Here is a 25,915-nt window from a genome sequence, read left to right as displayed (position 1 = left end):
AGGAAAAAGAGCCCCCAGGACGCCCAGCTCACTCTCAGAGCCACCTCTTCTCAGTCCCTGGGTGTCCCCGTCCCCCGAGGAGTGGGCAGTTCCACCATGGCCGAGCCCCCACGCAGCTTTCTGATATAAAATCTCCCCGAACTCCCTCCACACGGGAAGCGGATGCGTCCTCACCTGGGCCTCCAGGGGCATGTCGGCAGCAGGACCTGCAGAAGTGCGTGCTGTCTGAGCGCAAGGACAGAGAGTCCAGAAGAGGCTGACTGGTGCCGTGGCAGTGGCCAGGGCACGTTTAATGGTGGGCTCCTCCAAGGCACGCGACACGTCTGAGGTCACTTTGTCACCTCAAGGACGCTCCCCGCTCCTCCCGCGAGTGCAGGTCGCTCACGGACTCTCAGGGTATGGGCAGCCCAGGGTCCACTGAGGGCCATGGGAGTCCTGAGAGCTTGGTGACCGGGGCGGGGGACGCTCGGCTGCCAAGAGCAGCCTGTCCCTCTGGGGCAGGGATGCAGCACGGGAAGGGACGAGTGCTGGGAAGCAGCCGTGGGTGGAGTCCCAGAACACCGGCTCAGGTGTTCAGAACAGTCTCAGGGCACCAGGGAGCACTGTCCTTGCAGCCGCGGACCGCGGAGGAGCCGCTGCAGTCACGGAGGAAACATCGTCCCGGGCCCTCTGCCGCGGGGACTCCTCTCGGGGCCCTCGAGGAGGCGGCTCCTCAGTCAGGAGGCCTGAGCAGGCATCGCGTCCAGAATCTTCTGGGCTATGGCAGCGAGTGCAGGAAACGCAGGGCTCCCGGGGAACTCCTGGATGAAGTCTCGGCCCTCCTCGAGGCTCCTGGTGAGCGCAGGGTCCAGGGGCACCGAGCCTGTGAGGACAGAGGGGAGGCCGAGGAAGAGGCGGTGGCACCCACTGGGCACCCCCGCAGGCTGAGCCCCGCTGCCTTCCTGGCCACGCAGGCGAGGACAAGCACGGGTGGGCGCCAGCACTGGGCACCCTCGGCAGCTGGCTCCTAGCACGACAGCTGGGGGGACAGCAGCCACCGAACTCTACCCACCTGGGGCACTGCAGGCGTGTCTACCATGCGGCGCCTGCTCGGAACCCAGGTGCCTGCTGGGCAGCGACTGCCCAGAGACGAGCCGCAGCGCACGGCCGGCGCCTGCCAGCGTGCGACCAAGGCGGGAGGAAGCGGCTCCTGCTGGGCACTCGGTGGGCGCAGGCGAGTCAGACCCACCCAGAGCAGCCATCAGGGCCCCAGACACCCAGGCTCTGTCACTCACCTAAGAAGGGGACGCCGGCGAGCCTGGCCAGCTCCTCCCCGCCGCCCCTGGAGAAGACGCTGGTGCACTCCTAGGAGACAGGGCTGTGAGTGCCGGGCTGGAGGACGCCTCCGCACTCACGCAGGTCCAGGGAGCTGGCCCTCGGCCTTCACCAGTCACCAACCGCCCTGGGGCTGACGCCGGCTCCCCCTGGCCTCGTGCCCCGACCCGCCTGCCCCACCCGACGAGTCCCCACGACTCACTGCACAGTGCGGGCAGGTGAAGCCGCTCATGTTCTCCACGACCCCCAAGACCCGCAAGCCCGTCTTCCTGCAGAAGGTCAGCTCCCGCCTCACGTCCCCCACAGACACCGCCTGGAGTCGAGACAGAGCCGGCCAGTTGCCTGTAACTCAGCCAGGATGGGCAGGCACCAGCCCGGCCCTGCCATGGGGAAAGGCCACACGTTGGGGACGGGACGGCGCTGCCAACAGTACCTGAGGCGTGGTGACCACGAGGGCCCCCAGGGGCCTGTAGGGACGCAGGGCTTCCACAGCGGCCATGTGTTCGTCGGAGGTCCCTGGGGGTGTGTCCACGACCAAGTAGTCTAACTGCCCCCAGGCCACGTCAGACACAAACTGCTTGATCAGCGCTGGGGGGGGGCGAGGGGTGGAGCGGGTCTGTGCCACGCACGCAGCCCAGTGCCCTCGAGTCAAGCAGGTGGGGTCCCAGCCCAGCGAGTCCCCCACTGGCCCCCTTGGAGACTCCTGGAAGGCCCTGGGACCACCCGCAGCAGGGCGGGCGCTGGCTCAGTGGCGGCCCTGGCCAGGAGCAGGGATGGCGGGAGGCCGTAGGGGGGCAAACCTGTCCCTGACCCGCCTCACACACCCACAGGACCGGTGGTTGGTACTGCCTGGACCTTAGCTCAGGAGGGGGAGCCCTGACCTGCCTGGGGTGTCAGTGCCCACAGGCATACCCGGTTCTCACGCCCAGAGGAGGCAGCCCGGCCGGCGTGTCACAGAAGCAGCTGTCTGCTCTGAGCTCGCTTCTCCCCCGTGGCAGCCCTCGCTGCAGCTGGGGGGCTCTAATGCTACCTGCTGCTCCAGAGTCCCCCAGCACTGGGGTCCTCAGGTCCCTGTCTGAGCAGACCCTGCCCCTCCTACCCAGGAGACTGGATGCCATGGCCGACGGTCTCAGTGACGCTGACTAGACGAGATCTGCCTGCGCACAGGCTTATCTCACACCCTGCTGGAGCCCCCCGTCCACCGTCCGGGATGCCACTGAGAGGCCAGAGGGACACCTTCCCACTTTACCAGGGGCAGCGGCCCTGTAGGAGGAGGAACAGCAGCCCTGGGCTTCCTCCAAGGTTTTTTTTAAAAAAATCTTTTTTGAGACAGAGTCTCACTCTGTTGCCCAGGCTGAGTGCCGTGGGGTCATCACAGCCCACAGCAGCCTCAAACTCCTGGCTCCGGCAGTCTTCCTAGCTCAGCCTCCTGAGTAGCTAGTACCACAGGCATGCGCCACCATGCCCGGCTTCCTCCATAGGCCTCTGAGCACTGGGGGGTCAGCTGAGATGGGGTGCCGGCCACCCCCCATCATTACCGTTCTTCTTGGGGCCTCTCCACACCACGGCCTCGTCCGGCTGCTCCAGCAGGAAGCCCACAGACATGAGGGAGATGCTCTGCTCCCGGTCCACGAACACGGGCACCCAGCCGCCGTCGCACTGGTGCACGGCCTTGCCCTGCGCCCGCAGCATGCGGGGGATGCTGGGGCCGCACAGGTCCACGTCCAGGATCCCCACCTGCAAGGGGATGGAGGGCACGTGCCTGGTCTCCGCCCACCCTCCCTGAGCAGGGGCAGCCCGAGGGGCGGGCTCTCACCTTCTTGCCTGCCTGGCGCAGGGCCAGGGCCAGCTCCGTGGAGATGGTGCTCTTTCCAACGCCTCCCTTTCCCGAGAGGACGAGGATGATGTGCTGGACGCCAGCCAGGTTTCCAGGCTCTGGTCAGGGATATGGGACAGACGGCTGGGACCCTGAGTGGCTCTCAGCCCACTTGGCGCCGGGAGCCCTGGCCAGGCTCACAACCAGACCCAAATGTGGCCCCCCATCCCTTCCCCTGGCATAAGTGGGAGGTCTCCCTGCAGCCCCATCACAGGGCTTCCTTCACCCCTGAGCCCTGCATTGGTGAGGGCAGAGCCCCCAGCCTGCTCCTTACAGCGCATGCGCACACGTGTGCACACCTGCGTAGCATGTGCACGGCTCCCAGCCGCGGGCAACACAACCCGGTCCCGGCACCGGCTCGGCTCTAAGGGAAAACAGGTGAGACAAACCGGACCTGCTGACAGGACCACAGCAACTCTGTGCCGAAGGAGACCCAGCCCTCCCCCACACCACTCTCCTGGGGTCAGAGGTGGCGCTGGCCCCGGGCCTCCAGTTCCCGGGAGGACACTGACTGAGGACCCACCAAGGCCACAGTCCTCGCTGGCCCACAGCCATGCTCCTGGCCACTACAAGGGTTCTTAAGAAACCTTAGCAAACAAGAGCTGCCATAGGACACAACCGTGTCCTTGACCACTCCCCACACAGGCCCCAGTCCCCACTCTGGGTCCCCGCTGACCCCTCTGGGCCAGCTCCTCTCCCTTCCAGCAGTCTGCAGGGGATGCCAAGCGAGTGCTCGCTGTCCTGACCCTGCCACACGCAGGGGCTGCCATCTTGCCCCTCTGCAAGCTCCTGCCCCCGTCTGCAACGGGCTGCTCTCTCTACCACCTCTGGAGAGGACCTCGGAAGGGGGGCTGTGAGGGGATCAACAAATGACCCATAGATACTGCCCCTGCTGCTGATCCACCTCAAGGGCAGGTTCCAAGGCTCCCAAATCCAAAGGCTCCCAGGAAGCACTCGGGAACTGAGAGGGAACCTGGCCCAGCTTTCAGGCAGGTCCTTGCCACAAACGCGTTAAAGCACCTGCCCTGACTCTTTTTACGGCGACACAGAAAAGGCACCCCTTCCTCGTGTACGAGCATAAAGCCCAGAGACCACGGCCTTGCAGTCACCCCTGTAACAGTGAGCGGGTCATTACTTAAATCACTTAACCGCCAACAGGTGCAGGAAGTAACACGAACGGACGGTTTGAGCTCACCTCCGCTGCTGCTGGGGGCACTCTGTTGGGGCCTCTGGTGGACAGAGCGGGTCTGGGTGCTGACTCGCTCTGCCGCTGGGACTGGTGCCATGCGACAAAGCTCTGAATCCCAGGGAGACTGGCTTTCCTCAGCACAAGCGGGGAATGTCACCTGCCTGCTGGGCTGGTGTGGAGCACCACACAGGATGAGGTGCCAGGTAACTGGGAGGAGCAGGTCCTTTCTACACAACTCTGAGGAAAACACCTGAAGAACCCTCCACTGCTAAGCAAGGTGGAAAAGTTTATAAGCAGATTGTAAGTGAAGCACGTTCACTACGGGCCTAGCACATAGGGTCCTTTCTTCTTTATTTAATTAAGATATCTCCTGGTAACAAGAATGACCTGTGTCCCTTATAAAAATGCAAATGGTTAGCATGCAGAGTGCAAATCCCATCTTTGAGAAATGTCTGTGTTTCACCAGATGACTGTCTATTTCTCCAGATATTTTTTTCCTGCAGATGCATATTCTGTATTTTGAACTCCTGACCTTGAGCAATCCGCCCGCTTCGGCCTCCCAGAGAGCTAGGATTACAGGCGTGAGCCACTGCGCCCGGCTATATTCTGTATTTTGATCATTCATTCGTTTTTCCTTTTTTTTTATTTTAGCGTATTATGAGGGTACGAGTGTTAAGGTTACATATATTGCCCATGCCCCCCTCCACCCTCAAGTAAGAGCTTCAAGCGTGTCCATCCCCCAAACGTTGCACAGTTTACTCGTTGTGGTTGTATACACCCATCCCCTCCTCCCCCCTCCCACCCTCCCAACACCCGATAAATGGTACTCTTATATGTCCACTTAGGTGTTGATCTATTAATACCAATTTGCTGGTGAGTACATGTGGTGCTGGTTTTTCCATTCTTGAGATACTTCACTTAGTAGAATGGGTTCCAGCTCTATCCAGGAAAATATGTGCTAGGCCAGGGGTTGCCTGTGGGCACAGGGAGGTCAGATTTTTTTTTTTTTTTTTTTACCATATGCCCTTTTAGGCTTTTTGAATCTTTATGTGTGCTTTTTGAATCTTTATGTGTACTTTTTTCCCTCGTTTAAAGGAAGCTTCTGAGCTAGCACAGTGTCTCACACCTATAGTCCCAGCTACTCTGGAGGCTGAAGCAGGAGGATGACTTGAGCCCAGGAGTTTGAGGTTGCTGTAAGCTAGGCTGACACCATGGCTCTCTAGTCGGGATTACATAGCAAGACTGTCTCCAAAAAACAAAAAAAAAAAACAAAAAAAGAAGATAATTGTACCAACCACTACTTACAAAGGCTTACATCGGCTAATCTGTGCAAACACTGATACACCTACTTGTATGTATTCTGGCCCACACCAGAATTTCACTTTTTTAAGGCTTAGATACAACATCACTCCCACAAAAAACTAAAAACACATAACATTCTGGTATTTGTTTCCTTTCAGAACACTATATTTGAACAAGAATTCTTTTTAATCTTACCCAAACTTTAAGTAAGGCAGCGTTGCCAGGCTACCAAGTCAAAAACCCGTAGCATGAGACAAGGAAATAGCTGCATTTAAAAACCAGACAAAACACCTTTGCGCGCACTCTCCACACACCTGCAGAAACACCACCTGCCCGTGAGCGCGCGTCGGCCTCGCTGCAGGTGCGACGCACACCTGTAGCTTAGGGCAGGCGGACGCGCCGCCAACGCAACCTGCCAACGCAACCTTCCCCCGCAAACAGCGAAGCTTAAAGAAAGTGGCCGCGGTGGGTCTGGCCCCGCTGCTGCCCCCACGGACCCGGGAGTGCGGCCCTTCGGGGTCCTGCGCCCGGCTCCGGCCTGGGACCGGCGCACTGGAGCGGCGTGGTGCGGCCTCCTAGGGAAAGGCAAAGCGTGGCGAGATCCCAGGCCGCGAGGACGCCACCCGACTGCCGCGGTGCCAGTCCGTACTCACCCGCCGCCGCCTCCATCCCGCCGCCGGCTGGAATTCGCGGCTTCCGTCTGCTTCCGCCTGCGGACCGTGAGACCTTCAAGCCAATGGGCAGTGTGAGCCCGCCCCCGGGTCATCTTGATAGGACTAGTCCCGCTACCCTCAGCCAATCAGATCGTCGGAGGAGTTCCTCAGCCCGGCGCGCCGGAACCGGCTCCGACGAAACGGAGGGCGACATACTTCCGCGCCACGCTCGCTAGTGGGACCGCCTCCCGTCCGCGCCCCGCCTCCAATGGACGCGCGAGCTTCCTCTCCGTCGGCTCGAGATGTGACCAATGGTAACGTGGGGTCAGGATTGACAGGTCCTGCAACTTCTTGGCTGTGGCCGGTTAGGCCGGAGACCCGCCCCCCGCCAGAAGCCGCGAGCCGGGCGCGCCCGCTCCTGGCAGCCGGGCCAATGCGGCGCCGGGGGCGGGGATTGTTTACGTCCCGCTCCGGAGCGGAAAGTAGGTCACGGCCGGCCCGGCGGAGCGCGGCGGCGGCGGCGCGGCTGCAGGTGAGCGGCGGCGGGGCCGCGGTCCGCGCCTCCTGGCCTAGGTGGCCCCGCCGCCCCCGAGGGCTCGGGCGGCCGCGCGCTGACCTTGCGGGCCGGGCCGGAGCGGCGGGCGCTGGCGCCTTGAGGCCCGCCCGGCCTTTGTTCCTCCGGGGCGGACACAGGGACGGCCGAGCCCGCTCCCCGGCCGCTGTCGCCTCGGGCGGCCCGCCCGGCCCGGGGCCGCGGGTCGGGGAGCAGCGCCGTGCGGCACAGCCTCGGCCTCGGCTGGCGCGGGCTGCCGGCTCGCGCGGTGACAGCGCCGGGCCATTCATTCGGCGAGCGTCACGTGGCGCCTACTGTGTGCGCGATGCGGCGAGCGGACATTAAGCCGGGCTGGGAGCCGACGGTGGCCGCGGGCCGGGCGCAGGGACCGGTGCGCCCGCGGCGGCGGTCCCAGCCCAGGACAGCTGCACCTGCGCGCGCTCACCTGGTGCTCAGGGTCCGCGGCCCGGCCTGCCCTAAGGTGGGAGCGGTGCCCGCCTCACTGGGATTTCAGCCTGGCAGAGCCAGGCATTAGATAGCCCGAGACCACCGTGTCACCGTGGGTTGGACCTGGAAGGTGAGGGCCAGAGGCGGAGGGGCACCCGCCTTGAGCAGGTGCAGGGGGGCATTCGGGGCAAAAGGCAGGAGCCAGCTGGCAACTAAGAGGAGGCGGTGTGATGAGCAAGCAGAGAACCAGCGTTTACGGACTTTTGCGTTTTATTCCAAGAACAATGACAAGCCCTGAATGGGTTTTAGGTTTGTGTTTCAAAAGAGAACTTGGCAGTACTCAGTGAAGTGGAAGGTGAGTCATGTGGTTCAGGAGATGGTGGCCCCGCGGCAGCGAGGAAAACACTCGCGTGCGGTGGGGTGTGCCAGGCAATCAGGCCTTGAGGAAGGAGGAAGGGTGTGTCAGGGGTGGATGGATGGCTGCCGTGCTTCTGGCATGACCTGGGAAGCTGAAGAAGCCATTTGTCAGACTGGACAATTAAGGAGGAGCCAGTCAAGGTTGGAGATGCTTGTGGGACACGCAGGCGGGGCAGCCAGGTTTATGAGGACCTGGAGAGAGATGGGCTAGCAGTCACATTCCAGAGTTATGGATGTCTGGATGGCATGCCACATCATCTGCCTAGGTTTTATTGAGGTGCTCAGATACTTGAGTGAGGTACAGGCTCTCGAGAACAGTCCTGGAGCCCTGGCTCTGGAAGCCCCTGCCCGGGGGTGGGTGGGTCAAGGCCCGTCTGCAGAGCAGCTGAGACGAGAAGTGCCACAGGCAGAGGATTTGGGGGGCGGTGCTGGAGGACATTCTGATGTGCCGCATGTCTTCTTTTGCTCAGAGCCTGTTTTCTTCCAGATTCTCTCCACCATGGCCAGACGCCCCCGGAGCAGCAGGGCATGGCACTTTGTCCTGAGCGCTGCCCGCCGAGACGTGGACACCCGAGCTGTGGCTCTGGCAGGCACCGCTAACTGGGGCTACGACTCTGATGGGCAGGTAGGTCCCAGCGGGCGAGGCTGGAGTGCTGTGGACTGTCTCCTGGGCGTGCTGCTCTCAGTGAGGTTTTCCCAGGTTTCTTTAACCTGGGAAAGGACACAGCCTCGGCGTGACAGGCCTCAGAACAGACACCACGTTCTTCTGTTTGCTCTTGTCTGCACACTGCAGTGTGGGGCCGTTGGTTTTTGTTCAGTTCATTCTACAGAAATTCTCCATTGTGTCTACCCAGACAGTTTCCAGAGATCGCTATGGTTAATTTGGTGTGCACACTCTGGAAGTTTCTTCTGCCAGTATAAACATGTAGTGTATATTCTTGTATACATATGTAAGAAAAAGAGTATCCTGATTCTTGAAAATCAAAATTCCTGAGCTTCTTTCCATTCAGGGAGGCACAGAAATGCCAAGGTGTTGGTAGCGATGCTCAGCTGTCATCTGCAGCAGGGCTGTCCCATGCGCCTGTTGGCCTCGCAGCCAGCGCTCCACTGTGCCCACCCAGCCACGGTGGGGCCCACGGGCCAGGCTGCTCGGCCGCTCTGCCTGGTGGGGGGCAGTGAGGCAGGAGGGGGGCGAGGACCCTTGGGAGGGTTGTTCTCAGTTGGTGTCCTGAGGTCTTTAGACCAGCACAGGAGTCTGGCCGTTTCTTCGGCAACTATCTCTGTGCTGTTGCCACAGCTGCAATGTTGTTCTGTCCCAGCCAGGTGTCCTAGGAGGGGCTAGGCTCTTCTCCCAGAGTGAGGGCTTATCCCTTAGCCCGATGGGACCACTAGGCACTTGGGTGGATGGGGAGCCCTAGTCTACCTGCCAGCCTGCTCCAGCCCAGGAGGGGCCAGGCCGCATTCCTGCCCTGCCTCCAGCTCCCGCTGGTTACGTGGTCAAGCAGGCTGCTTGCTCTCTGTCCCTGCCCCACAGGCTCATGGCTGTGTGATGCAGGTGTTGTCTGTGGGCCGGGTGCAGTGTGTGACGCATGCATGCTGCTTGTGCTCTGTCACCAAATGGGCCTGCAGTGCACGTGCACGGGCAGGTCATCCTGGGCCCCTCAGAAGGCTGAATGACACACACCTCCCTGCCCTCTCCCCACAGAGCTGCCAGCAGCGTTAAGTGTCTCCCTCCCAGGGAGCTGCGGTGATGGCCAGCTTGCCCCTGGGCCTGTGGTGTTCAGTTCTGTGCCCAGGCTCCTGCCTCAGTGGGCCTGCCCTGTCTGCAGGCCGGGACCCCTCTCTGGAGGATGGCTGTACCTTTCTGGGTGGTCCTGACAGGCCTGCGTTCACCTGGAAGCCAAGTGAGCTTCCTGTTCTTTGTGGCGTCTCCTCCTGGAGAGCTGGGTCCCCCGCTGTCCCGGGGCAGCACGTGCAGGTGCTCGTCTTTGACACAGGCTGCCTCACTCAGTTCACTGGTGACTGTGTGGCCACCGTGCCGGACACCAGGTGTAATGGGAGAGACTGGAGGCACCTGGCCTTCCCTGAGCAGCTTTCTTTCTGGTGGGAAGAGGCACAGAAACAGGACAAAGAATTTCAGGGAAGTGTGATGAGAAGAAATTGAAGTGGGTGGAGGGTCTGCGGCAGGTGCACAGGGCCTCACGCTGAGGGCTGCAGAGGAGGGGACAAGGGGGAGGGCAGAGACGGGCCAGGGATGCCTTGCAGCAGGCCCGTGGGCTTCCTCAGGGCAGCAGGGTCTGCCGGGGTTAGAGGAAGGAGCCAGGGCCCAGCTGAGGGTGGAGGCTTGGCCTTGGTCCCCCAGGCCAGCAGAGGCGACCTACACTGCTGGCCCCTGGGCAGGTCTGGACAGGCCTGGCTGGCCTCCCAGGAGGGCCTGGGGGTCAGTCTGTTGCCAGAAGCTGGCTAGCTCAGCCTTGGTGTCTGGCCGCTGGGCCAAGATCAGGCCCCCAGGACTTGGAGAACATGCCACAGGACTGAGCCCCTTGAAGGTGTGGCCGAGTCCCAGCTTTCCTATAGCAGAAGCTTGAGGCAGCAGCATGAGCCACTGGGCCTCGTGAAAGAGCCACCCCTTGCCACGGACAGCAAGGGGACCATATGCTGTGAGGAGCCCAGCTGCCATTTGGGGGACCCATGCTGCCACCCCCAGGGCAGGGCCTGTGGCTTATCTATGACCCAGAATCTGCTTTGAGAACGCTGGGCAGGGAGCTTGGGCGCCACCCTGGGCGTCCATCAGCGGTTGGGCCTCCAGGGCGCTGCTGGTGCAGAGGTGGGCTGGAGCCTTTGCGCCCGCTCCCACACAGCAGTGGCACGAGGGGCCTGTGGGAAGCAGGTTGTGCCAGTTCCTGCACCAGGCGTGGGCAGGAGTGTGTCGCGGTCACCGTGGGTGGCACTGTGAGCTGGCTGTGCAGTGAGGGGGGACACGAGGCAGTCCCTGTCTCAGTGGGTCAGAGCGGTTCAGCCTTTAGGGGTCAGGGCCAGCAGTGGGTGGTGGCAGGCAGGACGGCCCATCCCTTCCTCCCAGCACAGCGACTCGGACTCCGACCCTGAGAGCTCGCCCCTGCCGCCGTCCATCCCCAGTGCGGTGCCGGTAACCGGGGAGTCCTTCTGTGACTGTGCCGGCCAGAGCGAGGCCACCTCCTGCAGCAGCCTGCACGCGGCCCACCGGGGCAAGGACTGCCGCTGCGGGGAGGAGGACGAGCGTGAGTGCCAGGGGGCTGCGCCACCAGGACTGCGCCAGCAGGGCCCAAGGTGGGCAGGGGGAGCTGGGGGTGGCTCCGGGGCCTGCCCCAGCCTGGGCCTCCCTCTTGCAGATTTTGACTGGGTCTGGGATGACCTGAACAAGTCCTCGGCCACCCTGCTGAGCTGTGACAACCGCAAGGTCAGCTTCCACATGGAGTACAGCTGTGGCACTGCAGCCATCCGGGGCACCAAGGAGCTGGGCGAGGGCCAGCACTTCTGGGAGATCAAGATGACCTCGCCCGTCTACGGCACTGACATGGTAAGTGGCACCCAGCCTGGGGGGGTGTTTCTGGAAGGCCGGCCCTGGAGGCCCTGCTGCCTAGCCCCCTCCTTCCCAGATGGTGGGCATCGGGACGTCAGACGTGGACCTGGACAAGTACCACCACACGTTCTGCAGCCTGCTTGGCAGGGACGAGGACAGCTGGGGCCTCTCCTACACGGGTGCGTGCAGCCCGAGGGGGGGGCAGGGCGTGGCAGAGGCCGGGCTCCTGTGCTCACCCCACCCTGGCCACCCCCAGGGCTCCTTCATCACAAGGGAGACAAGACTAGCTTCTCCTCGAGGTTCGGCCAGGGCTCCATCATCGGTGTGCACCTGGACACCTGGCACGGGACGCTGACCTTCTTTAAGAACAGGAAGTGCATAGGTGAGGGCGGCAGTACCCCAGCCCAGGCAGGCCTGTCCCGGGCCGACCAGGGCTTCCCTTAGAAGCCAGGAGTCCCAGGGTCCCCAGAGGGTGGGCCAGGGGCCAGTGCAAGGCCAGGCTGGAGTCTTGTGCGCCAAAGCTGAGTCCTGATGTTCCCACTCGGCTGCTCACCCGGTCACCTTAGCACAACACCCCTTCCCTGCCCCCACTCACTGGCCCAGGGCTCAGGCCAGGCCCTCCCTTCCAGGAGTGGCGGCCACCAAGCTGCAGAACAAGAAGTTCTACCCGATGGTGTGCTCCACGGCGGCCAAGAGCAGCATGAAGGTGATCCGCTCCTGCGCCAGCGTAACCTCCCTGCAGTACCTGTGCTGTTACCGGCTGCGGCAGCTGCGGCCAGACTCGGGGGACACGCTCGAGGGCCTGCCCCTGCCACCTGGGCTCAAGCAGATGCTGCGCAATAAGCTGGGCTGGGTGCTGAGCATGAACTGCAGCCGCCGCAAGCCCCCGGCACCCTCGCCCAAGGCGGCTGCGGCCAGTCCCAGCGGCCCCGAGACCAGGCCTTGCCAAAGGAAACGCTGCCGACGGACCTAACTTATTTTCCAATGAAAACTGCCTTCTTGGGCCGGGACAGCTGTTTTCTCTGTCCCTTCCTTCCGGCCACACTCCAGGGCAGCAGGGGAGGGAGGAGAGGGGTGAGGTGTCTAGAACCGTCTCCCTGCCTCCGGAGGCCAAGACAGTCCCTCCTGTGGGGGCTCCAGGGCCGCAGGCCATTGGGTGTCCCAGTCCACTCCACTGCCTGTGCTGGCCGGGAAAGCAGCCGCCGACCTCGAGTGCCCCAGGAGGCTGCCGTCTGCTGCCGAGGAGGAGAGCCTCGCTGGAGCCTGGCTGCTCCTGCCTCTGCGACCTTGGTTTTCCCTGACTTGCTTTGCATGTGATCGGCTGCCGGTCCTCTGTCGCAGAGACTCACGTGACTGTAATAAACAGAGTCTATCTCCAACACCCACACGGCTGCGAGGTTGAACGAGCCCACGTGGAGGTCCGGGGCTCGCTGGTGTCCACGATGTTTCTCCTGGAGACTCTGGCTCCATCCTGACACTGCTGGGAAGAGGCAGGCCGGGGGGGACACTTCCTTTCTCCCTAGAGATTTCCTCATTGCTTCTCTCTCAGGGTGCCACCCCAAGCCTCCAGGTAGCAGAAGGACCTGGACACTGCCCTCCAGATTGTCCTAGCTGGGCACACAGCCCCGCTGCTCGGCTTCCCCATGGCCAAGGGCAGACCCTCTGGCCCCATGCCATCCACAAGCTGGGAAAGAACTTCCTGTTCTGTTCAGCTCTGTTATCCAAAAATGTTCCCTGCCACCCCTTGCCCTTCCCCTGAGATCAGAGGCTGGGAGCCCACTCCAGGGTGACAGTACTTGTTGGGCCAAAGGTGTCTGGTCAATCCCTGGGGCCACGTGCTGTCCCGCTGGCAGGCAGGAGGCCTCCGCTGGGTCCCGAAGCCGTGGTCAGGAGCCCAGGTCCAGCAGGAGGTCGGGGTTGGTGGTGGTCAGAAAGAGGTACACTCGGCGGGAGAGGTCGGGCCCCACCCTGCGGGGCCGCCGGCCGTCAGTGGCCTTCACGGGGAGGTCCGCCAGGATACCCCTGCGCTCCTGCTCCGAGCTGCAGGCCGCGAGTGCCTAAGGACAGGCGTAGGGATGAGGGGGGGCTAGAGGGCCTGGCCTCTGTGGGGGTGGGGGTGGGGAGCCCACCTGCTGCAGGAGGCGGGGGGAGGGGAAGGCAGTGACAACAGCGTCGGCCACGGCTGGGCTGACCCGGTTAAACTGCCTGATCTGCCTCCACCAGGCCCTCCGTAGCCCTGCGCCGTTGTCTCCCGTCAATGGCTTGCCCGCTGCCCAGCGCCCTGCTGTGCAGAAGTTAAAGGCCTGCGACTCCTGGGACTGCCTGCAGACAGGGAGGGGCATGGAGGCCTTGTAGAGACTTCACCTCCCCATCACCCTCCCCTCCCCCAGCGGGCACCGTAGCGCCTTCCTGCCCAGCTCTGCCCTCCCAGAGGCCAGGGAGGCACCACCCCCCAGGTGATCCTGTTCCCCTGCCCAGCACAGCCTACAGCCCGGCGGGAGGCACGCACTTGAAGGGGCGCTGGGCGAGGGCTTTGGTGACGGCGCACACGTGCTGACTCAGCTCCTGCCAGGAGGCCACCAGCAGCACGTCCACGTTCGCCCAGAGCTGCAGGCGCACCAGGGCCTGGGGAGGGGGCGAGCCGTGGGTGTGGGCCAGAGGAGGGGTCCCCTGGGGACACTGAGCTGAGACCAACCCCACACGCCACCCTGGGAACCAAACCCGGCAGAGGGCAGCCACAACCAAAGCCAACTGACTCACCCGGCCAGACCAGCCCTCACCTCCTCTACCTCTGGCCAGTTGACAGTCACCTCGGCAGGAGCCTCCTCTGGACTCTCAGGCTGCTGCGTCCCCTGGGTGATGGGCTGGCGAGACCTGAGCAGAAATGACCCTCCCTTTGGCTCCCCCTCCCTATGGGTCCTGCCCTCCCTGAGTTCTACCCCTCCAGGGCAGTGGGATCAGCAGGGCCACAGCAGCCCCCAAGGCACCCCCACCCTCTCTGAACCCCTGTTGCAGCCTAGGCATCAGGGTGAGTGGTACCACAGGTAGGCGTCCAGCCCGATGACAGCCAGGTGGCGGCAGGAAGGGACCTCGGGAGGAAACCAGGGCAGCGGGCAGACTTGGCCAGAGCCCTGCAGGGAGAGCACGTGGCACACGTTTGCATGGGGGGCTGTGGCAGCAAGGGCCATGGTCACTTTGTAGAAGAGCAACAAGCCCCAGAAAAAGCCAGTGGTACAGGAAGCAGCCTGGCGGGTGTGTCCTCTGCTCTGTCACCTCATCTGCAAAAACCAGCTGCGCCTCCCTTGAGGTCAAGGGGCCTGAAGAGAGCTCCCTGGGTGTGCCCTAAGCTTCTAGAAGAGTTGGCCTGAGCTGCTCACTCCTAGTCCACCTCTGCACCCCAGCCTGGCGTTTACCCGGCACACAGCAGGTGCTTGATAAAGACGGATATGTGGACACTGGCACCTAGCAGATTAGGTCTAACCTAATCTCACTCCAGCATAAATGTCAACAGAGCACTATTTCTGCTGCAACCAAGGTATATCCAGGCACAGGGCCCCACACCTGCCCCAGCCCTGCCAACACTTCCAACCAAGTCCCAGGCTCCCTCTTGCCAGACTCCTGTGCTTCCTGCTCTCCCAGGCACCCGCAGCTGCTTGCACCCCCAGGAGCAGCGGAAGATCCTGTCTGTGCCCAAGAAAGAGCCCAGAGACTTTCTCCGTCCCACCCTCAACCTCACCTCAGTTTCCTCATCGCTTCTCTCTTAGGGTGCCACCCCAAGCCTCCAGGTGGCAGAAGGAACCTGGACACTGCCCTTCAGATTGTCCTTGCTGGGCACACAGCCCCGCTGCTCGGCTTCCCCATGGCCAAGGGCAGTCAACCCACCAGCCCCTCTGGCTCCATGCCATCCACAAGCTGGGAAAGAACTTCCTGTTCTGTTCAGCTCTGTTATCCAAAAATGTTCCCTGCCACCCCTTGCCCTTTCCTTGAGATCAGAGGCTGGGAGCCCACTCCAGGGTGACAGTACTCATTGGGCCAAAGGTGTCTGGTCAATCCCTGGGGCCACGTGCTGTCCTGCTGGCACGTGAGAGGAGTCCCAGCCCCAGCTCCTCTCCCTCAGGGCAGGAACTGGCAGAGCAAGTGCCCTGGCTGGGGACCCAGCCTCTCACCGCCGGCGGAAAGGGACTTGCTTCAGCCCAATCACCTGGATCAGCTGGGCGACTCCGCGCAGAAACTCCTCAGGCTCCAGAAGTAACAGCAGCTCCTGTTCCTCTGCCGTCCCCACCTCGGGAAGCACCTGTGGGGACAACCAGGACACAGTGAGGCCCACCTAGGGCCTCAGCCGGGCAGCTCTGTGCATGGCCACAGCCAAGTGTTCTGTCTCCTGCCAAGGTCAAGACCAGCCAGGCTCCACGGGGCCAGCAGGAACACTGACCACAGCCTCCTGGGGGACGGAACAGGCTTCAGCAGCAGCTGAGCTCAGGCTCTAGGGCCCAGCCCTGCTCCATTCCAGCAGGCAAGACGTGCACGGCCACAGCAACAGCCCTTTGGGACAGCCCTAGGACCTGAAACCGTGGACAGGACACACCCAACCCAGGCTGGCGCTTGGAAACCGAGGAAACGGGGCTCCTGCTGCAGTCACCTGGGACACTCACACTGCAGGGGCAGGGGTCCGGCCGCACTCTGCTCCACTGGAGGCTCCGGGCGGGGCGCTGGGGCTCGATGCGGTGCTCGCAGCCCAGGCCCTCCAGGGCCTCCATGAGGACGTCAGCGCCGGCATCTTCCAGGATGGCTGAGACCACCGGAGGGAGACAGAGCTCAGCCACTCCTTCCTTCCGCCCGCACGAGGGCCCTCCTCGGGCAGGGGGCGCAGCCTGGCACAGCCAGGCACGGCCCGCAGGCTCCGAGCGCGCGGAGCCGCGCCCCGCGGGGAAGCCGCCCCAAAGTCCCGGGCAGCAGGCGGCCGCAGGGACGCCCCTGTCCGCCCAAGAACAACTTCCCTCGGGTGAAAGGCAACTTCCGAGCAGATGCGCGGGCGCGGCGGCCCAGCCTGAGCCCCGCGGGACCCTCACCCTCCGCCGCACCTGGGTCCACGCGCACCGCGAGGCGCCTCAGGGCCTGCTCGGGCCGCAGCAGCCGCAGCGCCTCGGCCGCCGCCCCGCGCTCCGCGGCCGGGTCTCGGGCCTGCTCGGCGGCCTCCGCGCCGGCGGGGGCCTCGGTGTCAGAGTCCGAAATCTCCCAGGTCGGGGGCCGCCGCGGGCGGCTCCGGCCCCGGCCCCTGCGCGAGCCCGCGGCCCTGCCGCACCCAGCCGGCGCCATGGCCGGCCAGGTCTCCTCCCCTCCGGCCGCGCCCGGACGCCTTTGCCTGTGACACCGGCCGCTTCCGGCGGCGCGCGGGCCTCGGGGAGCGCGGCGGGGGCGGCTTCCGGCCGGACGGCCGGGAGAACGGACCGACAATGGCGCGGAAGAAGGTGCGGCCGCGGCTGATCGCGGAGCTGGCCCGCCGCGTGCGCGCCCTGCGCGAGCAGCGGGAGCGGCCGCGCGATTCGCAGCGCTACGCTCTGGACTACGAGACGCTGACGCGGCCGCACACGGGCCGCCGGCTGCCCGTCCTCGCCTGGCCCGACGTGCGTCGCGAGAGCCGCCTGCTGCAGCTGCTCGGCCACCTCCCGCTCTTCGGCCTGGGCCGCCTGGTCACGCGCAAGTCCTGGCTGTGGCAGCACGACGAGCCGTGCTACTGGCGTCTCACGCGGGTCCGGCCCGACTACACAGCGCAGGTGCGCGTGCGCCGCCGGGACCGGGCCGCCCTCCCCCCTCCCCGCCCCGCCCCTCCGCGACGGGCCCTGCGGGCCTCCCCCTCAGACACGGAGCTCGTGGGGCAGCGCTGCCTCCCCTCCCCTCCTCCATGCGCGTCTGTGGGACGGGGATCCAGCCTCTTCATCTCCAGCGGGCAGGGAGCTTCCTTAGCTGACCGCCTTTCCACTTGCTTTGCAGAACTTGGACCACGGAAAGGCCTGGGGCATCCTGACCTTCAAAGGTAAGGCTTGGGCGCCAGGCGGGCAGACAGGCCCAGGACACAGACTGTCAGCGAGTGTGTGAAAGAAACCTCTTTCTCTCCCCAGGGAAGACAGAGAATGAGGCCCGGGAGATCGAACACACTATGTACCACGACTGGCGGCTGGTGCCCAAGCACGAGGAGGAGGCCTTCACTGCGTTCACGCCAAAGCCGGAGCAGGGTGTACGCTCCGTGCCCTACCCACCGCTCCTCCGGGCGATGATTCTCGCAGAGCGACAGAAAAATGGGGACATTAGCACTGAGGAACCCATGTTGAGTCTGGAGAGGATAAGCATCCAACCCTGGGACTACCCTGCAAAACTGGAGGCCAAGGGAAAGGCCAAGGGCACCCGGGTCTGAAATGCCAGAGCTGGCAGGTTATCTGAGGGGTGTAAGGTCATGGGGACCATTTTGAGGAATGAAAATCTTTGGGCTACACTGGAGTCAGCCCCCTTTGAGCTTGGAGTTAATCTTCGGTGACTTGCTGCATCTTAGTGGAATGGGTTCGGGCGGGCCCTGCACCTGTGTCTTCCCCAACCCCCAGCTGCAACTGATGGCCCACGCAGGAGAGGCTGCTGGGAGAAAGTGGGGAGCACGGCCTCCCCTTTTCCCATTACTGTTGCTTCCGCTGGGATGTGGACAGAATAAAGGAAAACCAGGAACCCGGGTTGTGGTTTCTTTGCGTTTGGTGTTGGGGGCCAGGGCGAGCTGTCTGCAGAGCAAGGAGGGAAAGGCTGCAGCTGGCCCAGGGGTGAACAGGCGCCAGTGGGTGGGGAGACCTGAGCGGGATGGGGGCAGCAGTAGCGTCTGAACCGCTGGTGGTGACTGGCTTCTGCACCTGCCCCGCGGCCCCCTAGGGCCCCTGGATTCCTGGGGTACAAGTGTAGCAGCCTCAGGAACCAGAGCAGGGCGCCGCCTTCCAGTAGCGGCCGAGGCCCCTTTAAGCGCAGGCCCCGCCCCGGCCACCCCGCCGGGCCAGGCAGCCGCCGCCATCATGATCTGCCTGGTGCTAACCATCTTCGCCAACCTCTTCCCCGCGGGTGAGCATCGCTGCCGGCTAGGCGGGCGCGGGGGCGGTGGCAGGCGGCGCCGGGTGGGCCTCACGCCCTGTCCCTGGTCCCCACAGGCTGCGCCGGCGTGCACGAGCGCACCTTCCTGGCGGTGAAGCCCGACGGCGTGCAGCGGCGGCTGGTGGGCGAGGTCGTGCGGCGCTTTGAGCGCAAGGGCTTCAAGCTGGTGGCGCTGAAGCTGGTGCAGGTAGGTGCGGAGGTGGCGCAGGGGCTGGCGCTGAAGCTGGTGCAGGTGGATGCGGAGGTGGCGCAGGGCCTCAGCTCAGGTCGCCTGTCCCTTCCTCCCCAGGCCTCCGAGGAGCTGCTGCGCGAGCACTACGCAGAGCTGCGCGAGCGCCCCTTCTACGGCAGCCTGGTCAAGTACATGAGTTCGGGGCCCGTGGTGGCCATGGTGAGTGCCCGGTGGGCGGGCGGGTGGCCCCTAGGACTCCTGGCCCTGCGCTGACGCCACACCCCGACCTGCCCATCCAGGTGTGGCAGGGGCTGGACGTCGTGCGTGCCTCGCGGGTGCTCATCGGGGCCACGGACCCGGCTGATGCCCTGCCTGGTACCATCCGCGGGGACTTCTGCGTCGAGGTCGGCAAGTAAGGCCCGCCCCGGGGGAGGGCCCCAGCCCGGCCCCTCCTCCCCCACCTCTGCCTGCCCAAAGCTCCTCCCTGTGGCCCCACGCTCAGGCGCGCTTCTTCTGCACAGGAACGTGATCCACGGCAGCGACTCGGTGGAGAGCGCTCGCCGGGAGATCGCGCTCTGGTTCCGCGCGGAGGAGCTCGTGTGCTGGGAGGACAGCGTCGGGCACTGGCTGCATGAGTAGCCCTCTGGACAGATGTGTGCATCTGGAGGCAGCTCTGATAACCACATCCTTCGGGTCCCACCCAGACTTCAGGCCTTGGAACATCCTTTCTGCGCCAGGGACCGTGGTAACCCTGCAGGACCTCCCTTAGGGTGGGCGGGTGCAGGCCCCACAAGCCCTGGCAGGTGCTGGGCCTTCCTGCCAAGATGCCACCATGCACAGCAGCCTTGGAACCGTCCCTCGGCAGACCCCCCACACTCAGCTTGGTCTAGCATTTCTTTTTATAATAAACAGAAGAAAGTCCTTGTCCGCCTGTTGGTTTAAGCCCAGGAACAGAGATATGACGTTAAGACGTTTATTACATACAGAGCAGATATGTGGGTTCACTTGCAGGGCCAAAGCCTGAGGAGAGTCGTCACCCGGCCCCTTCCCCCAGCTGCGCCCACCCAGCTAGCCCCCGAGTCACTTCACGATCCTGTGGGACAGACAAGGGACCCGACGTACATCACAGTGGAGGTGGCGGGTGGTGGGGAGAAGCCGGCAGCCGGGTGTGGCTGCAGTCAGGGGGGCCAGCTGGGCTTGTGGGACAGCTCCCCGAGGTCTGTGCTTCTCTGGTGGGAGGGGTGGGCAGAGGGCTGGGCTGCCCTGCTCAGGGCCTGTGCCTAGGAAGGCGGGGAGAGACCAGCGCGGCCCACTCGCCCCGGTAGGGCAGTCCAGGGTGGCCGCCCCACATGTGCCTAGAGCCCAGCTGGACGTCACTCCTTAGCCCTTTGGGCCTCTGCTGGGCAGCCTCGTTCATCAGTTGCTCTCAGAGTAGGCCGCAGCGGGCAACCCTAGGCACTTAGCGTGTCTGGGAGCTGGGCTCCTTGGAGCCCTGTGCAGGAGGCAGGCCCCAGGAGCACACTGTCCCCCATCTACCTGAGGCTGAGCCGGCACCCTAGGGCTGACCCCAGCAGAGGCTGGGGCCTCCCCTTCTTCCTGAGGCTGGGCCTGCCCTGGCAGCCTGAGAGGTTCCACCCTAGGGGCTTCTGGGAGGGCAGGACTCCAGGGCCCTGCTCCTCCAGGGTCAGTCTTCTGCCCAGGTGGAGCCGGGGGAGACACGGGTTGGTGGGGCTCCGGCAGGATGAGGATGGCTGGCCTGTTCGAGCAGCTGCCCCAGGGTGCCTGGCCCCGTGCTTTCATGCCAGGTCCCTGGGAGGGGGATGCCAGAGTGGGGGCTGAGGGAAAGAAGCCTGGGGACACGGGGAGGCCCAAAGGCCAGCTGGGGGCCAGGCACGTAGGCAGCCTGAGCCCCACCTCCCTGGGCAAAGGCTCGTCACCGGCCCAGTTCCCTTAGGGAGAACGAGGGCCTGGGGGACAGGCTGAGACCCACTCCCTCTCCCCCAGCAGCATGCAAAGGCAGGTGGGCGCAGGGCGGGAAGACTCGGGCGTCACCTGCAGAAGCTGCCCACACTGGATCCCACCTCACTCCGGCCCTGAGGTGCCCTGGGACTTGAGGACTTTGGGCTGGACACCAGCCAGGAGCCACTGGAGAAAGGGTGTCCCTGAAAGGGTCTTCCCCTCTCAGGCGGAAAATGCTACCTGCTCCCTCCTCCCAGCTGCCCCGTGTGGCTGCACTCCCTGCCAGCTGGAGGGGCTGGGCCTCAGGTGAAAGCTGCAGGTTGAGAGGTTAGAGGAGGGGCAGGTGGGCGGGGGTCCTATGTACATGTTGGCGTCAGGCAGGGCGGGGTGGCGGTGGCCTCACTCCGGCGTGTAGGACACCTGCCACACGATGACGTGGCTGCGCTCCGCCTTGGACAGCACGGGCTTCACCTGGCCCACGTCCCCACTGCCTTCGTCTGTCTCGTCATCTTCTCCGTCCCCTGGGGGTGGGTGGCAGCTGTGAGGGCCGGTCCCCACGGCCAGCGCTGGGGCCCGCCTCCCGGCCAGTGCGCACTCACCGATGCGGAAGTCGATGTAGCCTTCGCCGCCGCTCAGCACCAGCACGTTCCTCAGCTTCTGGCCCTCGGCCTCCGCGGGCGCGGCGGGCCCGGGGCCCTCGGACGGGCTGTCGAGCACGCTGCCGTTGAGGGTGGCCAGCACGTTCCCTGTGGGGCGGAGGGACCTCAGGTCGGCAGCCGCCCAGGGGTGCGGGGGCAGGGAGCCGGCCAGCCCTCACCTGGCACCGGCCCTCACCTGGCACCGAGACAAAGAACTTGACGGCGTCCCTGTGGCCGTGGAAGCAGAGCTGGGCCTGGGCCATGGAGCAGTAGGGGATGAAGCTGCTGGCCGCCTTGTCACTGCCGTCGTCCCCATACACGTGGATGACGCCCCCCGGGCGGGCTCCCTCCCCGGACGTGGGGGACGTCTTGTTGGCTGAGACAGGGCAGGAGGAGAGGGGCTGAGCTCCCAGTGTGGGGGGCCCCGGCTTCCCAGCAGGCGAGGGGAGGGCAGGAAGGTGCCTGCCGGGACCCGCGGCCACAGCAGGCGGGACCTGGACTCACCTCGCAGCCCCAGGAGCTGGCCTCGGTGCAGGACCACGGCTGGGGTCCGGCGGCGTGCGGGAGGGAGAGGAGATTAGAGGAGAGAGGAGAGGAGGTCGGCAGGGGCAGGTGGGGTTGCGTTTGGCTTCAGCCAGGGCAGCCCTCGTCCTCCCGAGTGGCTCTCGAGCCCCCGCCCGGCCTCGCCGTCTGTGCAGTGTCCCCAGGTCACTCACTCTCAGTCAGGGGGATGGAGATGACGACCCCGTTGCCAGTGCCCACCCAGAGGCGGTTGCCCGCGATTAGCAGAGCCGTGATGCGCACGAAAGAGAAGCCCAGCTTGCCCGTGCCTGCAGTGCAGACGGGAGGGCACGGTCGGCGCGGCCCGGGCAAGGCCCCGCCCCCGCCCCCGCCCGGCACAGCCCCTCACCCAGCATCTTGCTGACGTAGGGCTCGATGTCCACGTCCTGCAGGTGCTGGTGGGTGTGGGCGTGGTAGAGCCGCAGCGTGGAGTCCAGGCGGATGGACACCCACACCCCGTCACCGATCCATGCCAGCTGCCGCACCTGGCTCTCGCGCCGCGGGTGCGCGTCAAATGACTTCTGTGGGGACGTGGTGCCGTCAGTGGGTGTGGAGGGGGAGGAAGGGTGGGGCCCAGCCCGCTGCAGCCCACGCCGACCTCCAGCCGGCGCCCGCTTGGCTGCAGGGGCGTCCGGGCCCCCAGAGGAGCCTGAGCCTCGGGGTGGCTAAGGGAAGACAGGGCCCACACAGGTGTCCCTGGGCTTCCATTTCAGGGGTGCACAGCAGAGGCTGGCCCCGCACAGGATGGCTGCCCTCCCCGGCCCGTGGCCCTGAACACGTGAGCGGCCTGTCTGAGCCCACGTTCTCCCTCGGGCTCGGGAAGCTCCGCGTGGCGAGCGGGAAGTGACACAGCCCGCCCTCCCCTCCCCTCCCCTCCCCTCCCCTCCCCTCCCCTCCCCGCCCAGCCCAGGCCGCAGCGGCACTCGCCTCGATCTGCATGGTCTTGGGCTGGATGACGTGCACCTTGTTCTTGTAGCCGCACCACACGCGGTCGTACACCACGGCCATGCAGCGGATGGAGTGGTGCGGGTGGCCCAGGTCCATCAGGTGGTAGTTGCTCAGGTCCCACTGGCCATCTGGAGAGCGCCCGCCACACCTGCCCAGCCTGGCCGCGGCCCAGCCCACTCTTGGGCGGGGGCTGGGGCGTCCCTGCTGGGCTGAGGACAGGCCCCGGGGACCCAGGGAACCCCTTGGCCCGGCTCAGGCAGGGCCGCCAGCTACTGCCCACCTGCCCAGGGCCACCAGACCTTACCTTCGCCACGGTGAAAGATGGCTAGCGTCCCATCTGCCAGGGCCACCAGCACACGGCCTTTGACATGCCTGCGGTGGGAGGTGGAGCCAAGCTCACGCCATGCAGGGAGGGCACAGGCCGGGCCACCCAGCACCCTCCGCCACCCGGCCCGGCTCGGGGGGACCTACACCAGGCTGAGCACGGAGTCCTTCAGCTTGATGGCGTGCAGGCACTTCTTCCAGTTGGCCACCGCCGAGTGCACGTAGAGCCTGTGGAGGTTGGGCGGTGGGCTGGGCTCGCCGGGGACCTCCCGCCACCCCTGCCCCAGGGCCCTGCCTACCAGCCGTTCTGGGCTCCCAGCCACATGGTGGGCGCGGCACTGCTGCCTGCTCCCGCGGGGTCTCCGCCGGACTCCGGCCCGGGCTGCGCGGCACTGCCGTCGGGCTCCGGCCCGTTCTCACTGTGGGAAGGATGGTGGCTCCAGGGTAGCCTGTGACCCTGCCAGGCTCCCCCGCTGCCCTCTCCGCTCTGGCCTGAGAGCCCACCTGCCAGGCTGGGTGCCGGAGGGCGGGGCGGGCGCCGGGTCGGTGAAGACGTGCTCCGTGAGGGGCCCGGGCCGCACTGCCGCCACCTCTGGCTCGCTGGGGCCCGGGCCTGGCACCTCCGTGGCCTCCGTGGCCTCCTCTGTGGACTGGGATGGGTTGACCTTCCCGTTGGCAACGGCAGCCACCTCCCCTGCGGGAGGAGAGGCGAATGTGGGCGAGGAGGCAGAGACGCAGGCCGGGGGACGGGGACAGCGCCCGGGACTCACCCTGCTCCTTGTCCAGCACCGGGGTGTCCCCGCGGGAGGAGCAGTTGCTGCGCGGCACGTTGCAGCGGGTGGCGCAGCCCACCAGGGTGATGCCGGCCAGCACCCCGTCGGCACCCGAGTCCTCCGGGTTCACGTCGCCGTCCAGGAACATCTCCCCCGGTGGGTAGTCGCTGTCGCTGGCCGCTGGGGGACAGTCACACGCCCTTCAGCCACGCCCAGGGCCCACAGCCCAGCGGGAACGGGGAGAGGGCATGGGCCCATCTCTGGTCCTCTCCCATTGGGACCAGCCTCAACACATGGCCCTGCGCGGCCGTGGGCCCGGGGCCTGGGCCTGGGCAAGCGCGTCCTGTGGGCCGCGCCCTGGCCATGGGGACTGAGTGCTGGGACTGGTTCTGGGGAAAAACCACTGTGATCAGGGACAGACCCCAGGAGCCTCTCAGCAGGTGGCCGGGGGCTCAAGCCAGAGGTCCTCGTCACCCTCCCTGTGTGCAGTGCTGGGGCTGGGCCCAGAACGTCACGAGACTGCTGCCCAGCGCGTGGTGACAAGCCCCTCACCCCCGGCCCCAGCTCTCCAGGCCTTGGCGAGGCAGCTTGGGTCCAGCTGGAGGTTTCACATTCGGTACAAGGAGATGTTTCCTGGGCCAGGCACGGTGGCACATGCCTGCAATCCCAGCACTCTGGGAGGCCGAGGCGGGAGGATCGATTGAGCCTGGGAGTCTGAGGCTGCTGTGAGCTAGGCTGACGCCCCGGCACTGTACCAGGCAACAGAGTAAGACTCTGTTTCAAAAGACCATCGCCTCCCGACAGGGAAGCCCAACGCCATGCCAGCATAAGCAGATGGGCGCAGCGAGCTTCCTGCTGGACACGGGCCCGGCGCCTCGCTGACGTGCTCCTGTGTCACAGGGTGTCACGGGCGGCGGGTGCTACACGGCAGGCGGCCTCCCTACCTGAGCCCCCCCCGCCCGTGGCGGGCTCCTGCGCGGCTCACCGGGGATGCTGGCGATGCACAGCACGTGGGCGTTGCACACTGTGAACTGGTCCACCACCGCGCCCGGCTGGTTGGCGTCCACGATGACCACCTTGCTGGTGCTCAGCGTGCTGGTGAGGATCCACACCCGGCTGGATGTGGCGTCCGACTCGGGCAGCTCCTTTGCCTGTTGCAGAGCACGGGGTCAAGGCCAGCCCAGCGGCGCCCTGGGGCACATGGGGTCCCCCAGTCTCTTGGACCTAGTCCCGACTGTGGCCCTAGGGGCACAGCTATCCTCCCCCGGCCAGGACACGCCCTCTAAACCGCTCGAGTCCACGGCCCGCCTCCACAGAGGAAGACCAGGGGCTCAGGCGCTGCCCTCAGATCAAGCCAGGACCTACAACCAAGCCCTGGACTCCAACCGGGAGGCGTGCGCTGCGCTAGCCCCGCCCCTGCCACTCCACTGCAGGCGGCAGCTGTGCTCCCTGCTCAGAGAGGCCCTGGCCAAGGGCTGCTGTGCACTGCGCCCAGGCCCTTGGCAGCCCCGGTCACAGGGTAGGCGCGGCCCGCCCCAGCTCCCAGGCAAGACCGATGCGGCCACAGGAGCCCAGGAGCTCCCGCCTCATCCGCTCAGCCTCGGGGACTGTCCCAGCTGTCCTGTCTCTGTCCCTCCCACCCAGGCCCTGGCTGAGCTGTCAGAGACTCGGGGCGGGAGAGGCGGTGCTGTCGGCCAAGGCTGGTCTCCCCGACCTTCTTCTTCTCGGGGGACGTGTGGTTGCTCTTGGGCTCTCCGTCCGCTTCTCGGTCACAGGTCAGAGGGTCCCGGCCCGGCATGGGTTTGACCCCGTTCCCCGGGTCATCTTCCGGAGGCTTCCACCCGCTCAGGCTGACGCCCGCGGCGCACCACAGCTGCAGGGACAGGGCCGTGGTGAGGGACGCCCCTCTGCTGGCCGCCTGGAGGGCCCCGGCCTCCCAGCCTGCCCCCCACCTTCATGGTGGGGTCCTTCTCCACCAGCGGCCGGCAGTACACGGGGACAGGCACGTTCTTCATCCTCGTGTCCTCCTGGGCTCCGCTGGGGCTCAGCTGCAACCGGCAGGGGCGCTGAGGGCGCGGCCTGGCCCGCCGCCTTTCCCTCAGGAC

At 65.3% G+C, this 25,915-nt stretch overlaps 6 protein-coding genes across 23 annotated transcripts in view; 3 read left to right on the top strand and 3 right to left on the bottom strand.

Moving 5' to 3' along the window:
* Nucleotides 1-582: 582 nt before the first annotated feature.
* On the bottom strand, nt 583-6,452 carry NUBP2 (NUBP iron-sulfur cluster assembly factor 2, cytosolic). Of its 2 annotated transcripts, none has more exons than XM_012743549.3 (7): nt 6,335-6,452; nt 3,131-3,249; nt 2,853-3,051; nt 1,748-1,902; nt 1,517-1,627; nt 1,275-1,344; nt 583-862 (listed from the first exon to the last, which is right to left on the bottom strand). In XM_012743549.3, exons 1-7 carry the CDS (start codon nt 6,348-6,350, stop codon nt 717-719), a joined length of 816 nt encoding a protein of 271 aa, XP_012599003.1. In that variant the 5' UTR covers nt 6,351-6,452; the 3' UTR covers nt 583-716. The 2 variants fall into 2 exon arrangements, with proteins under 2 accessions (XP_012599003.1, XP_075851069.1); XM_075994954.1 differs by lacking the exon at nt 6,335-6,452 and adding an exon at nt 3,465-3,526.
* Nucleotides 6,453-6,555: 103 nt separating this feature from the next.
* On the top strand, nt 6,556-12,694 carry SPSB3 (splA/ryanodine receptor domain and SOCS box containing 3). 7 transcript variants are annotated; one of them, XM_075994948.1, is made up of 7 exons: nt 6,556-6,648; nt 8,239-8,376; nt 10,834-11,011; nt 11,123-11,310; nt 11,390-11,492; nt 11,570-11,695; nt 11,943-12,694. In XM_075994948.1, exons 1-7 carry the CDS (start codon nt 6,646-6,648, stop codon nt 12,284-12,286), a joined length of 1,080 nt encoding a protein of 359 aa, XP_075851063.1. In that variant the 5' UTR covers nt 6,556-6,645; the 3' UTR covers nt 12,287-12,694. The 7 variants fall into 7 exon arrangements, with proteins under 7 accessions (XP_075851063.1, XP_012598965.2, XP_075851065.1 ...); XM_012743511.3 differs by lacking the exon at nt 6,556-6,648 and adding an exon at nt 6,696-6,866 and having other exon boundaries at nt 11,943-12,323; XM_075994950.1 differs by lacking the exon at nt 6,556-6,648 and adding an exon at nt 6,821-6,866 and having other exon boundaries at nt 8,222-8,376.
* On the bottom strand, nt 9,524-16,660 carry EME2 (essential meiotic structure-specific endonuclease subunit 2). 2 transcript variants are annotated; one of them, XM_075994953.1, is made up of 8 exons: nt 16,395-16,660; nt 15,966-16,102; nt 15,515-15,607; nt 14,353-14,444; nt 14,094-14,187; nt 13,823-13,938; nt 13,443-13,635; nt 9,524-9,851 (listed from the first exon to the last, which is right to left on the bottom strand). In XM_075994953.1, exons 1-8 carry the CDS (start codon nt 16,627-16,629, stop codon nt 9,759-9,761), a joined length of 1,053 nt encoding a protein of 350 aa, XP_075851068.1. In that variant the 5' UTR covers nt 16,630-16,660; the 3' UTR covers nt 9,524-9,758. The 2 variants fall into 2 exon arrangements, with proteins under 2 accessions (XP_075851068.1, XP_075851067.1); XM_075994952.1 differs by lacking the exon at nt 9,524-9,851 and adding an exon at nt 13,003-13,370.
* Nucleotides 16,661-16,718: 58 nt separating this feature from the next.
* On the top strand, nt 16,719-18,027 carry MRPS34 (mitochondrial ribosomal protein S34). The gene is made up of 3 exons (XM_012743558.2): nt 16,719-17,087; nt 17,305-17,347; nt 17,433-18,027. Exons 1-3 carry the CDS (start codon nt 16,767-16,769, stop codon nt 17,723-17,725), a joined length of 657 nt encoding a protein of 218 aa, XP_012599012.1. The 5' UTR covers nt 16,719-16,766; the 3' UTR covers nt 17,726-18,027.
* Nucleotides 18,028-18,121: 94 nt separating this feature from the next.
* On the top strand, nt 18,122-19,528 carry NME3 (NME/NM23 nucleoside diphosphate kinase 3). 2 transcript variants are annotated; one of them, XM_012743563.3, is made up of 5 exons: nt 18,122-18,405; nt 18,492-18,622; nt 18,725-18,826; nt 18,907-19,011; nt 19,129-19,528. In XM_012743563.3, exons 1-5 carry the CDS (start codon nt 18,360-18,362, stop codon nt 19,240-19,242), a joined length of 498 nt encoding a protein of 165 aa, XP_012599017.1. In that variant the 5' UTR covers nt 18,122-18,359; the 3' UTR covers nt 19,243-19,528. The 2 variants fall into 2 exon arrangements, with proteins under 2 accessions (XP_012599017.1, XP_012599016.1); XM_012743562.3 differs by having other exon boundaries at nt 18,907-19,019.
* A 38-nt stretch (nt 19,529-19,566) lies between these two features.
* MAPK8IP3 (mitogen-activated protein kinase 8 interacting protein 3) overlaps nt 19,567-25,915 on the bottom strand; it is a 44,226-nt gene continuing 37,877 nt past the window's right edge. For all 9 annotated transcript variants that reach the window (XM_012743462.2, XM_012743467.2, XM_012743470.2 and 6 more), the window contains 15 exons: nt 25,763-25,858; nt 25,525-25,683; nt 24,796-24,961; nt 23,808-23,990; nt 23,542-23,731; nt 23,337-23,456; nt 23,185-23,265; nt 23,018-23,085; nt 22,693-22,841; nt 22,115-22,286; nt 21,921-22,034; nt 21,709-21,747; nt 21,401-21,580; nt 21,166-21,312; nt 19,567-21,087 (listed from right to left, as the gene is read on the bottom strand). In XM_012743462.2, the coding sequence (XP_012598916.2) occupies nt 20,966-21,087; nt 21,166-21,312; nt 21,401-21,580; nt 21,709-21,747; nt 21,921-22,034; nt 22,115-22,286; nt 22,693-22,841; nt 23,018-23,085; nt 23,185-23,265; nt 23,337-23,456; nt 23,542-23,731; nt 23,808-23,990; nt 24,796-24,961; nt 25,525-25,683; nt 25,763-25,858 (1,986 nt within the window). In that variant the 3' untranslated portion in view covers nt 19,567-20,965. The remainder of the gene's footprint in view (nt 21,088-21,165; nt 21,313-21,400; nt 21,581-21,708; nt 21,748-21,920; nt 22,035-22,114; nt 22,287-22,692; nt 22,842-23,017; nt 23,086-23,184; nt 23,266-23,336; nt 23,457-23,541; nt 23,732-23,807; nt 23,991-24,795; nt 24,962-25,524; nt 25,684-25,762; nt 25,859-25,915) is intronic.

The sequence above is a fragment of the Microcebus murinus genome, chromosome 19 (assembly GCF_040939455.1).
Source record: "Microcebus murinus isolate Inina chromosome 19, M.murinus_Inina_mat1.0, whole genome shotgun sequence".
Taxonomy (NCBI): domain Eukaryota; kingdom Metazoa; phylum Chordata; class Mammalia; order Primates; family Cheirogaleidae; genus Microcebus; species Microcebus murinus.
This window is presented reverse-complemented; position numbering and strand designations above follow the sequence as displayed.

Coding starts and splice junctions, on each gene's coding strand:
- EME2 (XM_075994952.1), bottom strand. CDS start 16,629: ATGGCGCCGGCTGGGTGCGGCAGGGCCGCGGGCTCGCGCAGGGGCCGG. Junction 14,445..15,514: donor GAGTCGCCCAGCTGATCCAG/GTGATTGGGCTG, acceptor CTCTCCCTGCAG/GGCTCTGGCCAAGTCTGCCC. Junction 13,939..14,093: donor ACTGGCCAGAGGTAGAGGAG/GTGAGGGCTGGT, acceptor CCCCCTCCCCAG/GCCCTGGTGCGCCTGCAGCT.
- SPSB3 (XM_075994946.1), top strand. CDS start 7,981: ATGGATGTCTGGATGGCATGCCACATCATCTGCCTAGGTTTTATTGAG. Junction 8,377..10,833: donor GCTACGACTCTGATGGGCAG/GTAGGTCCCAGC, acceptor CCTTCCTCCCAG/CACAGCGACTCGGACTCCGA. Junction 11,311..11,389: donor CCGTCTACGGCACTGACATG/GTAAGTGGCACC, acceptor CCTCCTTCCCAG/ATGGTGGGCATCGGGACGTC.
- MRPS34 (XM_012743558.2), top strand. CDS start 16,767: ATGGCGCGGAAGAAGGTGCGGCCGCGGCTGATCGCGGAGCTGGCCCGC. Junction 17,088..17,304: donor GGCCCGACTACACAGCGCAG/GTGCGCGTGCGC, acceptor CTTGCTTTGCAG/AACTTGGACCACGGAAAGGC. Junction 17,348..17,432: donor GGGCATCCTGACCTTCAAAG/GTAAGGCTTGGG, acceptor TTCTCTCCCCAG/GGAAGACAGAGAATGAGGCC.
- NUBP2 (XM_012743549.3), bottom strand. Junction 1,903..2,852: donor GAGAGGCCCCAAGAAGAACG/GTAATGATGGGG, acceptor GCCCCCCCCCAG/CGCTGATCAAGCAGTTTGTG. Junction 1,628..1,747: donor TCGTGGTCACCACGCCTCAG/GTACTGTTGGCA, acceptor TCTCGACTCCAG/GCGGTGTCTGTGGGGGACGT.
- NME3 (XM_012743562.3), top strand. CDS start 18,360: ATGATCTGCCTGGTGCTAACCATCTTCGCCAACCTCTTCCCCGCGG. Junction 18,406..18,491: donor CGCCAACCTCTTCCCCGCGG/GTGAGCATCGCT, acceptor TGGTCCCCACAG/GCTGCGCCGGCGTGCACGAG. Junction 18,827..18,906: donor CGGGGCCCGTGGTGGCCATG/GTGAGTGCCCGG, acceptor CTGCCCATCCAG/GTGTGGCAGGGGCTGGACGT.